The 13,016-nt window shown below is 35.0% G+C and overlaps 2 protein-coding genes across 4 annotated transcripts; both read left to right on the top strand.

The window, feature by feature from the left end:
* The first annotated feature begins 2,710 nt into the window (after window positions 1-2,710).
* On the top strand, window positions 2,711-8,118 carry LOC142539476 (uncharacterized). 3 transcript variants are annotated; one of them, XM_075644971.1, is made up of 8 exons: window positions 2,711-3,104; window positions 3,573-3,688; window positions 4,366-4,578; window positions 4,677-4,760; window positions 4,836-6,446; window positions 6,528-6,736; window positions 6,843-7,026; window positions 7,105-8,118. In XM_075644971.1, exons 5-8 carry the CDS (start codon window positions 4,868-4,870, stop codon window positions 7,713-7,715), a joined length of 2,583 nt encoding a protein of 860 aa, XP_075501086.1. In that variant the 5' UTR covers window positions 2,711-3,104; window positions 3,573-3,688; window positions 4,366-4,578; window positions 4,677-4,760; window positions 4,836-4,867; the 3' UTR covers window positions 7,716-8,118. The 3 variants fall into 3 exon arrangements, with proteins under 3 accessions (XP_075501086.1, XP_075501085.1, XP_075501087.1); XM_075644970.1 differs by having other exon boundaries at window positions 2,711-3,364; window positions 3,577-3,688; XM_075644972.1 differs by having other exon boundaries at window positions 2,719-3,460; window positions 3,577-3,688; window positions 6,534-6,736; window positions 7,105-8,117.
* Window positions 8,119-10,117: 1,999 nt separating this feature from the next.
* LOC142538311 (uncharacterized) lies at window positions 10,118-12,408 on the top strand. The gene is made up of 5 exons (XM_075643658.1): window positions 10,118-10,626; window positions 10,715-10,943; window positions 10,998-11,053; window positions 11,135-11,534; window positions 12,037-12,408. Exons 1-5 carry the CDS (start codon window positions 10,118-10,120, stop codon window positions 12,406-12,408), a joined length of 1,566 nt encoding a protein of 521 aa, XP_075499773.1.
* The last annotated feature ends 608 nt before the right edge of the window (window positions 12,409-13,016 follow it).

Genomic DNA, 13,016 nt, shown 5'->3' with positions numbered 1-13,016 from the left:
TCGATAACCAGTGGCTTATATATTACCAAAATTTTAAGTTAAAGACTCGATTGTAACAATATCCTCCCAACAAACTTATTCTTATGTGATGACTATGCGTTTATCTAAATAAATTGGAGAGATATAATAAGAAATCGTATGAAGGCAAAATTCGTTTGTTTAAGTCGATTTATATAAGTTTTTGTTCACGCAATTATTAAAAGTTAGTAAAAGATATACAGGCATTGTATGTGTTATTATTATTTTTAATTTGATCAAATGATATTAAACAATTAACACGAAATTATTTTCATTTTAGAAGAGTTGTTCGATTTAAAAAGAAAGTTTTGTTTAGATTTTTTCTATGTAAAATATGGAGTAACTTCAAGAGGTTTTTAGTATAGTAAGAAGGATAATTATGTAAATAAATATTTTTGTGTCCTCTAGTTACTCACACTTAATAATATAATAACATAGATTTGGTCTAAGCAATAATTTAGTACTTAGTTTTTTTTTTTTTGCATATTTAATTCGATTTTTGTCGGAGTAATGTGTATATTAGTGAGATTCGGATTTAAAAAATTGAAAACTCTAATAAAAAAAGAAATAAATGTAAAAAAAATCAATTTATTTTACTAAAACCGTAATCCGACTGATTATACGACCATGAGTTTGTATATGACGACTCGTAGGATAAGTATGCTTTTTATCCTCATTAGAAATCAAACCCTTAATTTTTTAATATTTTTCAAGGAAAATATATAAATATATATTAAAAAAATTATAGAATGACTATTATAATATACATATGTATATTCTCCAGTTTTTTTTAATAAAAAAACTGGAAGAATAGGAGAGTATTTGTATGATTAAGACATAGGGAGGGAGAGGACATCCAATAAATGGGACAAAATATCGGTTGTGGACTTAAAATTTTTGTGACACCCCAACGAATTAGAAATCAGACACTTAACTGCTTTGACTCGAGAGGAACCATCATCTTCCCTTAAACAATATATACTATTTTTTTTTAAAAAAAAATTAATATTTCACTAGGTTGTTAGTTGTCTTACATTATGCATAATTTTTTAAAAGTACTTTAAATATCATATATATTCATTTTGTCTGATGTATCTGAGTTAACAATTCATCCCTACATAAAACATAATAGGTTTATCGTGAGACGATCTATAGATTTTTATTCATGATATAAGTCAACTCTACTCATATTTACATTAATAAATAATACTTTTGACAAAATAATTAATATTTTTTCATAAATGTTCCAAATAAGAGATCTGTCTCTCACAAAAAATTTTGTGCATAAATTATATGTTTTTTTAAATAATAAAATATATGTTATGAGGCTAATATTAGATAAGAACATGTAAAGACATGGTAATAACAATTGTAAATGTAAATTGAATGGAGGAGGAGACAAATGACAATAGGTGGATGATGATTTCTAAGTTTTCGTGTATACATATATTTCTAATATATTATTAAAAATCGCTATAATAGAAACAAAAGCTTGATGACATGCTCTATTTTGTTTAATTTTCATTTAATTTTTGTTTTGTTTTCTAATTTATCGTTTTAAAATTGCAGTATTTTTCATTTTTCATATTATGGTACAATTCCATTGAAATATAATAGATTTAAATTGTAATACATCATAATTTCAAATTGTAGTTGAACCTTCTTTAATTTTTACAACTGTGCTATTTCTCCTATTTTAATATAAATTCAATTAATTATAAAAAAAATTATGGATAAGCACGCAATACGTGCAATGATGTACTTAGGTAATGAATTGTGAGAGCTAAGTTTCGTCCATTATCATATTTTGAATTTAATTTTCTGGTGTTTGATTAAATTTATTTATTTTAATATTTACTTAGAAAAACTTGAATTTCGTATGTCTTAAAATGGTTAAAATATCGGTATTAAATCTGAAACTCCCACAGATGACATGCCGATTTTATCCGACGTTAGGATCATAAACAAGTAGCTCGCAACTATCCCACACGTTATTGTTCTCGATAATGTTTTTTGATGATTTAAGAAAAAGAATAATCCATACACAATAGTAATAAAATCTTATCATTCGAGCAAACAATTCCTAATCAAAAACGACTACAAAATATTTGTATTTGATTTTGAGCACATATTTTGTTGGGAAAAAAAGAGATAGTTGGCCTGGACAAAGTAATCGAGGATGTAGTAGCCCAGACACCTACTAAGGAGTACCTAATATCATTCTTCATCTCCTGACGGCTAAGATTTTGAAGACGAACAAGCTTGCATGTCAATCGGAGAGATTAGTTTGTTGACCTACTATTAGAGAACAACCATAAAACTGGTTCGTCGGCAACGACAGTTCGTGGGTCGTATGAAGGAATGGAGCAAGGGCAGTTAGATCTTTATATTTGCGGAGAGTATAGAAAGAAATAGTGAGCCAAGGGTAAAAAGACCACCAGCTTGATTTCTAATTTGTATGGTATTAGTTTAAAAATTAACTAAGTAATAAATTTAAAAGATGATTTATTTTGAGTCTTTAAAACTAAATTTAATATCATTAAAGTATTCTATAATAGATGAAAGGTTTATATAGAATAATATTCACTATGCACTTTCGATATTATACATTCATCTGTGTTTGCACGTACTTCCAAAACCTTGTTCCAAATTTGCAAAATTTCGTGCCAACAAGAAGAAAACATTCGATTCAAGATGCCGGGATTTATAAAAAATTGGGAAAAACAATAAAAATATACGCTCCCAAGAAATCTGCTCAAGAAAGAGAGCCTTTCTCCATCGCTTTCTCCTTGAATTTCATGGCCCCACCACCCTTCAATCCCACCTGTGTGGCAATGGCATATAATACAATGCTTCTCCTCCTCCTTCCATTTACAAAAAGCTTGAGAGCCATGTTTTATCTCTCACACAGACACGCACTGTTACTTTCACTTTTTCCAACCTTTACTTCTTTCTTCCCGTCTTTCAGACTTTAATGGCTGTTTCCCGCATCATTTTGCTCCCATTGTAATGAGTGTTGGTGGGTTTCCTATCTGGGCCACTCTTTTTTTGGTGGGTTTGGAATTAGATACGTTCCCACCTAAGCAGTAAAGTTCCATCTTTCTGCATTTTTCTTGGTTTGCGTTTGTGGGTATGCTTGTAAATGCTGCCAAGATTTAATCTTTTTCCCTTTAGCTCTTTGTTCTTGTTCTAAAGGTGTAGTGTAAAACGTGTGTGATCTAATTATTGTGACAAAATACCGGATTCCCAGAGAAAGAGTTTATCGGGAGTTTTCAAATGGGCTTCAAATTTTATGTTTGAAGGAATATGTTGTTGAATGTTGAGAATTTAAAAGGATTAAAGATTGGTCATCGTTATAGCCTTTGAAGCATGCGTACGCATAGGTCGCTGCTTGATTGTTTGATGTGATCATATTATTCATATAAGATTTCATTGAAGGCAAGTTTGGATGACTTGCATATTTTAATCAAATCTTAACTTTCTCAAATGGATGAAAGATTGCAAGAAATTTCTGGTAAAATAGTTCTAATTGGAGTATGCATTTTGAATCTTAGGTAGAAACAGAAGATCCATGAAGGTGAAATGCTGTATTCTTGACAGAAACAGAAAGTTACATTAACTTGAGCTTTACTCTTTTGTACATCTGTCTGTATGTCAGATCCATTTTCAGGTAACAATCCGATTTGAGAATTTTCATTTTAAATTTAGTTCTCAAGTACTACATATACATAAATAGAATCTTTGTTTTCCTTGCTGATTTAGTTCTTATTGTGTCTTTTCTGTGAGCGCAAGAGTTTTTGGGTGTAAAACTTAAGTACGCGTTACATTTTCAAAATAACTGTGAATGAAATTTGAAGAAAGTTTTATATGACAAGAGATCGCCGTTTTGAATTTTGCCATGATTAGAACATTTTCTACAAGTACATGCTTTTGCTTCTAAATACAAGTTTTTTCATGAAAATGTGATGATGTGGAATGGAAGTTGATTTCTTTAGATAAGACGAAGGAGAGCATTTTTTGTTGGCTGACTTAATGAAATCAATTCATAGCATATCTACGGAATTATTCCTGAATTAAAGCTGAAATTTTTATTGTCCAATTGTTTGTGGATACCAACATAGTTTGTTTTGAAAATATTAGTTGGAGGGAGCTTCAACATTTTTATATCACGATTTTTTAAAAACATTTAACAAAAGTTCAAGGCCTTTTTGAAGCCCTATGATGAATTTCTAGAGATGGACTCATGTTTATCTGGATTATTTGATATTGCTTCTGAGTACCTTTTTCCCTCTTTTTTTTCAACTTAATTCATCAATTGTCAATTAATTTTTCGTCCCTGTTATTTAGCTTGCAGCAGATAGATGACTAAATGATTGCATGATAATACTGAAGTGAAAACATCACTTGTTATGGCTAAGAGATCAAAGAGACGCCCATCACGGGGTGAAAGGAATCAAGCAAGTTGTATATGGGGTTTAATTAGCATATTTAGATTCGGTCATGGTCGTTCCACCAATAGATTGCTTGGAAATAGAATGCGAACAAGCAAGCAATGCGTTGGTAAGATTTACATCTGCAAATGTTACTCTTTTCCTAGAATCAAGGTTATTTTTAATCCAATACTTGTTTTTTTTAACTCAAGCCCTGTGTTTCTGCAGTTGCTCCTTCGAATACAAAAAGAATTCTATCTGGCCATGCTGAAAAATCTGAAGTTCTATCTGGCCATACTGAAAAATCTGAATGTAGTTTCTGTAAGTTTAGGTATCTTTTCCTAGTTGAAATATTATTTATCTGTCTGCTTTATTTATTTCATTCAGAATCTCAGGATGTTGAAGAAAAGAAGATTGCAATGGCTGTTGTCGAGACTAGAGTGAAGGAAATTATGGAAGAGGAAATGTTCAACGAGCAAGGCTCAACAAAGCAGTCAGATTTTTCTGATACAGGTTTCGAGCAAAATGATTCGCGAAAAGGATCTCAAGTAAAAAAGAATCGTGGGCGAAAAAACAAAGCGTATGGTAGTTACTCAGACAATATGGGAGTTTCCAAGTTTGGTGCTGAAATTTGCTTGATACCTGAAGAATCTTGTGAAGCCCATTTGCGAAAATCATCTGACATTCTTGATCTTGAAATGACTGTGGAAGAGTTAGCATTCTGGATTAATCAGAGAAACGCAAAGTGCACGAATCGTGATTTATGTAGCAAACCTGATAGTCCAGCTGGTCATGCTGTCGTGGCTAGAGAAAATATAGTTTCAGCAATAAAGGCACTTGTAGAACAGAGAGTAAATGACTGTATAAATTTAGGGGAAGGAGGGAAATGTCGTTCGAAAGAATTGATGGATACCTTCGGTTCAAACGAGGATTTGTTCTTAAAACTGCTACATGATCCAAACTCTGCTCTGACCCAACACATACAAAATTTAGAAGTTGCTAGGTTCGAAGAAGACCAAAAGCTCGGTTCAGTGACTGGAACCCATTTGTCTGAAGAAAAGCCAACCAACTTAAAAGATGATGGATTTATTAGCCGTAAACAGCTCAACTTCTTCCGCCGAAGGACCAAATCTCTTGATAGCTTGACTTCTGAAAGAGATGAGGAAATTGTAATCTCAAGACCTGGATCTAAAAGGTTACAGAGCCCTGATACTGCTACCAGATATTCACCACATTCACCATGTAATGTTGCTAATAATGCACACAACGAGAGAAATAGGTCCCAGTTCTCTTTCTCTGAAATTAAAAGAAAGCTTAAGAATGCAATGGGAAAAGAGAGACATGGGATTTCTTATGATGCCAGTATCCACGAATCTTGTTCTAAGCAACAAAATAGGAACAATAACGAGGATAAAAGTCAAGTGGTAGAAAATTTCAGCTGGAGCTCTCCTAACAGGAACCATTTCTACTCCGAAAGATTTGCGAATCCATCTACCATTCTTAAGAGGTTTGAACAAGCCAGCAAATCAAGAGATAAGGGTTTGCAAGCGGTGAAGGAAACATGCCAATATCCAAATCTTTGGGAATCTAACATCTATAGTGAAGCTAAGAAGCATCTCTGTGAAATGCTGAATAATGGAGTTGTAAATGCAGAATCAACGAGTCAGCAGCTGCCCAAATCCTTAGGTGGGATTCTTTGTGTACCTGAATATAATAGTTCTCCTTTCTGCAGCCCGAGAAAACATGTAGATGACGTCTTCATAACTGCCCAGATGAGATTATCTCCACGTGGCATAGTTAAAAACAATGTTAGTGGGTTAGCACAAGAAAATCATATCACTCAAGCAAGTTCAGATAGGAAAAGCAACGAGACTATGTCATATCCCCTCTGCGATAAAGTACAATCTTCCAATACGAATATCAATGTTCCAGGCCGGGAGGATCACGATAATTCTTCAGAAGTTCAATCCTGTACAGAGCATATCACTGTTCGTGAAGGTGAATTTTGTTTATACAGTAAAAATAGTTGTAATGTCCAGTAATAACTCCTCTGGTTAATGCTGAGGTTTTTTCTTTGAGCTACAGTTCCTAGTTATTCTTCAAAATTTTTGGGGATCGAAGAAATAACTGAATCAAGGTCTGATGAAGCGGATGGAATTATTAATATTTCTAGCGAGCCACCCGGCAATGCAAACCAAATAGATGTTCAGAATGGAGACATTCGGGAAGTTGACAGTGAAGAAAGTTCTCCCCAATGCCTGAAAGATTCTAACCAAGGATTCAAATTGGTGAAAATTCCTATTTGTTGATTCTATGCTCCCATAAAATTTCATTAGTGTCTTGTGCTCCTTTACATTTTCTTTAAATGAGTGCCATTTTCTTGATATTTTCAAGGATTTATTTAGAGAGGATCAAATACTGTCTCCTCCAGTATTACCCCCTGTGCATTCTCCAGGAGCCGTGGAGGCCATAGATTCTGAGGATGCAATTGACAATACAGATCGAGCCAGTCCCATATCTGTTCTCGAGCCATTATTCACAGATGATGATGTCAGTCCTGCAAGCACATCTCAACGAGGTTAGATTCCTCATAAGTAATTTGGGTTCTCTTCACTTTCTATCTTTCATCTTTATGTTAACTAAATGTGGCATTCAGTTGGAAAAGAAGTCGAACCTCGACAAATCCATTTCAAAGAGCAATCTTGTGCAAGTGAACGAGGAGCTTGTATGAAAATTTCGCTCGAGGGTGAAGAATCAGCATTTGAATATGTGGAAGCTGTGTTGCTTGGTTCTGGATTGCACTGGGATGAATTTCTTTTAAGATGGTTCTCTCTCATTGAAGTTCTCGATCCTTCATTGTTTGATGAAGTTGAGTTATTTTCTAGCCGACCGCGACATGATCAGAAACTTCTCTTTGATTGTTCTAATGAAGTTCTAAAGGAAGCGTGTGAGACACATTTCGAGTACTTGACTGGGAGATCAAGTGTTTCACATAATATTCTGCCAGTTCCTACAGGGATGGATCTGATTAACAAGGTATGGAAGCGGGTCGAATGGCATCTCTTTTGGCCTCCTATGCCTCATTCTCTGGATCAACTTGTCAAAACAGACATGGGACAATTTGGAAAATGCCTGAACATCCAATCAGATATTGATCTTACCTGTTACGATATGGGGGAAACGATTTTTGATGAACTGGTGGAAGATACCGTTCTGACCTTCATAAACGATACTATCATAGATGACGAGTTCATGATACTTGGATGAAAATGTAACAGTCCTTTTTAGTCCTCATTCGAAGAGAGAGGCTTGACGTGGTGAAGCTTATGGACATACGGTAATGCTGACTAGTGTGGTACTTTTTTCTTGATTTTACGAGTTCGCGAATAAATGATCGTTTTCTTTTCCAGTTTTTCCCATGAATGGGGGATACTGCGAGTGATTTTTGGAGCGCGTAATACAACTTCCATACGTGTTCAGTAAATCTAACCTGATAGAAGGAAACCAGGTGTTGGTGTGGGGTGCTATATTTTTCTTGATTTTGTGACTGTTTTAGCGAGTGTCTGCATTCATATGTTTATAGTTTTGAGTATATTTTTTTGTTTTGTAATTGATATAACGAAAAAGATGAGTTGTAAATTGAATGCCACTGTTTATAGCCATTGCAGCCTTGTGGATTTGGTTGGCAATGTCTTGTTTTTGTCGTAAATGCTTCTTTGATTCCTCAGAGAACCCATCTGTGGGTATACATGGAACATGCTCTTGAACATTAAAAATATACATTCTCTCTTATTCTCTTAATCAAATTTACACGGCATATACTGAACCTTTACAAATCAATCCCACAATTACAATAGGTATCAAACCACTCAATTAATTAGCTGCAAATCAATCACCTATAATTAAGCATAATATAAGGAAAAAAAATTAAGCATAATATCGAATCTAATTATACGAACAGATTGGTATATGTGATTTCGAGAGAGATCGAATATTGACTCTGATACCATCTTGAACATTAAAAATATACATTCTCTCTTATTTACTTAATCAAATTTACACGGCATATATATAGAGCATTTACAAATCAATACCACTACTACAGTAAGTATCAAATCACTCAATTATAGCTACAAATCAATCACCTATAATTAAGCCTAATATCTTATCTAATTATACCATGTATATCTCATAAAATATTTATTTCAACACATGCAACCATCACTTCTCTTCTTCTTTGTGTAAAGGTTTCTGAGGTCGAACTATCCTCCTAAACGACCCTGAATGCGTCGAATTCCCTGATATGCTACCAAGTTCAGCATACCAAAACTCAGTCTCCTTAAAGCTCTCCAATATGTCATGTTCAATATATCGGTTTCACCTCCGAACATTCATGCTCGAATGAATAAAAAGTTGACTAGGTCTCTTGTGGTTTCATGAGTTCATATATATGAGACGGGTCGATCTAATTTATACCTATCGTGAAAATTAAAAAGTTTGATATAAAATATAATGTTTTTTCATAAAGGCCAAGTTTGAGATTCGTTTCACAAGAGTTTTTGTGTAGAAAGCTCAAGACAGACTGATGAGAATATTAAAACTTTTTCTTGAATGCTTGACTCCAGATTTTCATGAAAAAATATTATTTTTTATGTTAAAAGTATTATCTTTTATTGTGAATATCGGTAGGATTATTAACTCGTTTCACAGATAAAAATTCGTGAAACTGTCTCACAAGAGACTTACTCATCTAAAGATCTTACAATCTTATACAAGTAATGTTCCAAATGAATATCAGAACGTGCAATGGAGTGGAAATTTTTATGAATTATATTTTTTCAAAATAAATATTTATAAATTAATTTTCCAATACTTTTTGTTATAAAAGTTTGCAATATAACTTAGGACATGGTTGTGATCAAAATTTTGGAATATTTCTTCTGACGAAGAACGACAAAAATCAATAAATAAAATAAAAACTTTTAATTGTCACGGAATTTTTTATACTTTCACTAGCTAATTTATGTATGTATAAAATTTGGACCAAATTTGACAATCTGTTTGACCTCTCCTGGAGGGAAAAATAATAATAGAAAAAGAAGAGTATTCAAATTTTTTAAAATTATCATCGTTGTTACTGATCAAAATGTGAATTTGCTACATAAGAGATTACTTTGGACTTTCCCTAAATAACTGAGAAAAGCATAGAGAAAATACGGGCTGACCAAATCATCTGCTACATTTCATGTTATATACGTACATATGGTATAATAATTTCAATTATGTAAACCTTTACTATCGAAACAATGAAAATTATGTGAAAACTATACCATATATATTGATTGTAGAATGAAGTATAGCAGCAGGTTGTAACAGATTATCTCTTGTTTTCGGAGTGTCTTGGAGTTCTCAGGTGATCATGATAGCTGTGAAAATCACAAAACTAAAAATTGGTGAGATTACACCAAGATGTTTCGATGAAAAATCTCCCACGATAAGTTACATATTATCAAAAAAAAAAAAATGTAGTCAGATAAAAGAGTAATATGATCCTGCTTTTAAGTTAACGTCCTAATGTATATCTAAATGTGTATATTTATCCATATGAAGTCTACTTTTTTAGTATACCCCACATGTTAAGATAAATATATACACGTTTAAAGCTTGACATGAGTAAAGCTTATGATCCAGTCGAATGGTGCTTTCTTGAAGAAATGATGATTCGGCTGGGATTTGCTCCGGCTTGGGTTGAGAAGATTATGCGGTGTGTGAGCTCTGTTAGATATTCTTTCTCCTTAAATGGAGAGCTGGTTGTGAATATTTCTCCTAATAGAGGGCTGAGAAAAGGAGACCCGCTATCTCCTTACTTTTTTGTCTTATGTGCTCATGGCCTGTCATCGGCTCTTATATCTCTAGAAAACCGTCGACTCTTATCTGGGGTGCGGATTGCTTCATCTTGCCCGCCTATATCCCATTTATTTTTTGCTGATGACAGTCTTCTGTTCTTCAGGGCAACATTGGAGGACTGCATGATGGTTCGTAATTGTCTTGAGTTATATGAAAGGGCCTCGGGTCAACTTATCAATTTTGAGAAATCCTCATTGTCATTCAGTTCTAACACTAATGAGCAGGTGTGTGATCAAATAAAATCTGCTCTGGCTATTCCTAGTAGTGCAGGGTCATGATGTGTATTTAGGCCTTCTTGTCGCCTCATGTAGAAGCAAAAAGATACAATTTCGTTATTTGGTTGAATGAGTTGTGCATAGAATTCAAGGATGGGGAAATAAGTTCTTTTCTGCCGGAGGCAAGGAAACCCTGATTAAATCTGTTCTTCAGGCCATTCCCACATATGCTATGTCATATTTTCGAATCCCGAAATCTATTTGCGAGGAGATTGAGCGAGAATGTGCTAACTTCTGGTGGGGTAAGGAGGAAGGGAGGAGGCGCCTGCACTGGAAAAAATGGAGAGATCTTTGCAAGCCAAAGTGCCAGGGCGTATTGGGCTTTCGACATCTTGAGACATTCCATTGAGCGTTGATGGCTAAGCAGGTTTGGCGCATTATTACTAAGCCAGGTTCTTTGGTTGCACGAGTCTTGAAAGCGAGGTATTTTCGTCACAAAGATATTATGAATGCCTCCCTTGGAAGTAATCCTTCTTATGTTTGGAGATCGATATTATGAAGTAGGTCACTTCTGGAAAAGGGGTTGTGTTGGAAAGTGGGAGATGGCTCGAAAATTCCAACTTTTGGAGAGCACTGGATTCCAGGGACACGAGATTGTGTGTCCCCTCCTCCTGAGTCTGAACATTTTGCTAGAGTTAGTACCCTCCTCGATAGGGAGTCTTGGAATGAACCTCTCATCCACAATCTCTTCCCTCCCCATCTTGTCAAGGATATTTTGGCTATACCTCTCTCCCAATCTCAAAAAGAGGATTTCCGATTTTGGTCATACGATCCGAAGGGTAAATATTCAGTCAGTGACGGTTACAAAGTGGCGATTGGCTTCTTTGATTCTCCTCCCTCGTGCTCGAGTAATCATTCCATTGAATGGTGGCGATTTATTTGGTCTCTCAGTATTCCTCCGAAGGTTCGTATTTTTTGGTGGCGGGTTATGCATAACATTATTCCGACGGAGCAGAATTTAAGAGCACATCATGTCCCGGTTCTTGGAGAGTGTCCATTATGTCGCCAACTTTGTGATTCTACTGTCCATGCTCTCTTCACTTGCCCGGTTATTAAGCGCTGCTGGAAAAGAACGTATTATTGGCCGATTCTAAAGTTATCATGTCATCTGGATGTGATAGATATTACCCTTTGAATGAAAGAAAAACTGAGTATTCATGAATTTGAGGCATTTGTGATGCGTGCTTGGGTGATTTGGAGTGAGAGACTTCGGATCACTCACATCCACGGAGATTGTCATTCTGCTATCAATATAGAATGGTGTGAGAGTCTTATTCAAGACTTCCAGGAAGCTCAGTCGAGCTTTGAGGATTTCTCCTGCTCGTAACCCATTGCGTGATCCGACAGCCTGGATGGCCTCGCCTATGCACTCTCTCCGGATGGATGTGGACGCATGTTGTAATTAGCACACTCATAGATATTCAATTGGCGGTGTAATCCGTAATCATGAGGGACAACCAGTACTAGTTTTTAGAAACAAAACTGAGAAGCCCTCATCTGTCTTGTATGCTGAGCTTCTTGCTATATTAAAAAGACTCAACATGTTCAGTACACATAATCTCCGGCTTCATCATATCTCTTCGGACTCTCTTCTCACCTTGCAAGAAGTCTTGTTGGAAGAAGAGAACTTCAGTTATGCCGGGGCTCTAACACTAGATATCAGACGACTTCTGGCTCTTCAGGGAAGCCCCACTCTTAGTCATGCTTGGCGTTCTGCGAATTGTGTTGCTTACGCTATTGCCTCTTTTGCTTCTTCGTCTCATTCCCCTTTTGTTTGAGAATGTGATTCTTTTCTTTTTTGGTTGATTGATCTTGTAATAAAAGACATTATCAGTTTGCAATAAATTATAAGAGTTCTCACCGTAAAAAAAAAAATTCTTTAATGTAACATAAATTTTTTTATAATCTAGGATCTCATTGTTCTGTCAAATAGGTGAATTGTGTTGACAATAATTTAATCCCCGCCAACTATAACTAACAATTGTCGAGCCGACCCGTCTAGTCAAATTGGATTGGACATTTTGTAACCCGTCCAAATAACGGGTTTTGGATTGGTCTGGCCTGTTTTAACACCTCTGAGCTCACTACTATTACTCCTAGCCTAACATAAATTGGCCAATTCAGACAAGCTCAATGCTGCTATCATGGAAGCCAAAGTGTTTGGAAACTTCGCACCTGTTTTCTCGTGTTTCCTACTTTCATGAGCTTGAGCTCGAGCAACATAGAACTCGGCTCGTTTACGTGGCTCGAGTTTGGCTAGTTTGTTGTGTTGTCCGATATCGATGTATGATTGAAAGAGAATATATTGAAATACTATAAAATGAAAAGATTGTCCCCTTAAATTTTCATATCTTACTCAGTATTTTGGCCTGAATGCTAGACGAGT

Source organism: Primulina tabacum, chromosome 3 (genome assembly GCF_025594145.1).
Source record: "Primulina tabacum isolate GXHZ01 chromosome 3, ASM2559414v2, whole genome shotgun sequence".
In the NCBI taxonomy this organism is placed as follows: domain Eukaryota; kingdom Viridiplantae; phylum Streptophyta; class Magnoliopsida; order Lamiales; family Gesneriaceae; genus Primulina; species Primulina tabacum.
Note: the sequence above shows the minus strand (reverse complement) of the source record. Positions and strands in the feature narration are given on the sequence as shown.

Coding starts and splice junctions, on each gene's coding strand:
- LOC142539476 (XM_075644971.1), top strand. CDS start 4,868: ATGGCTGTTGTCGAGACTAGAGTGAAGGAAATTATGGAAGAGGAAATG. Junction 6,447..6,527: donor GCATATCACTGTTCGTGAAG/GTGAATTTTGTT, acceptor TTTTTCTTTGAG/CTACAGTTCCTAGTTATTCT. Junction 6,737..6,842: donor CTAACCAAGGATTCAAATTG/GTGAAAATTCCT, acceptor GATATTTTCAAG/GATTTATTTAGAGAGGATCA.
- LOC142538311 (XM_075643658.1), top strand. CDS start 10,118: ATGAGTAAAGCTTATGATCCAGTCGAATGGTGCTTTCTTGAAGAAATG. Junction 10,627..10,714: donor GCTATTCCTAGTAGTGCAGG/GTCATGATGTGT, acceptor AGTTGTGCATAG/AATTCAAGGATGGGGAAATA. Junction 10,944..10,997: donor GCAAGCCAAAGTGCCAGGGC/GTATTGGGCTTT, acceptor ATGGCTAAGCAG/GTTTGGCGCATTATTACTAA.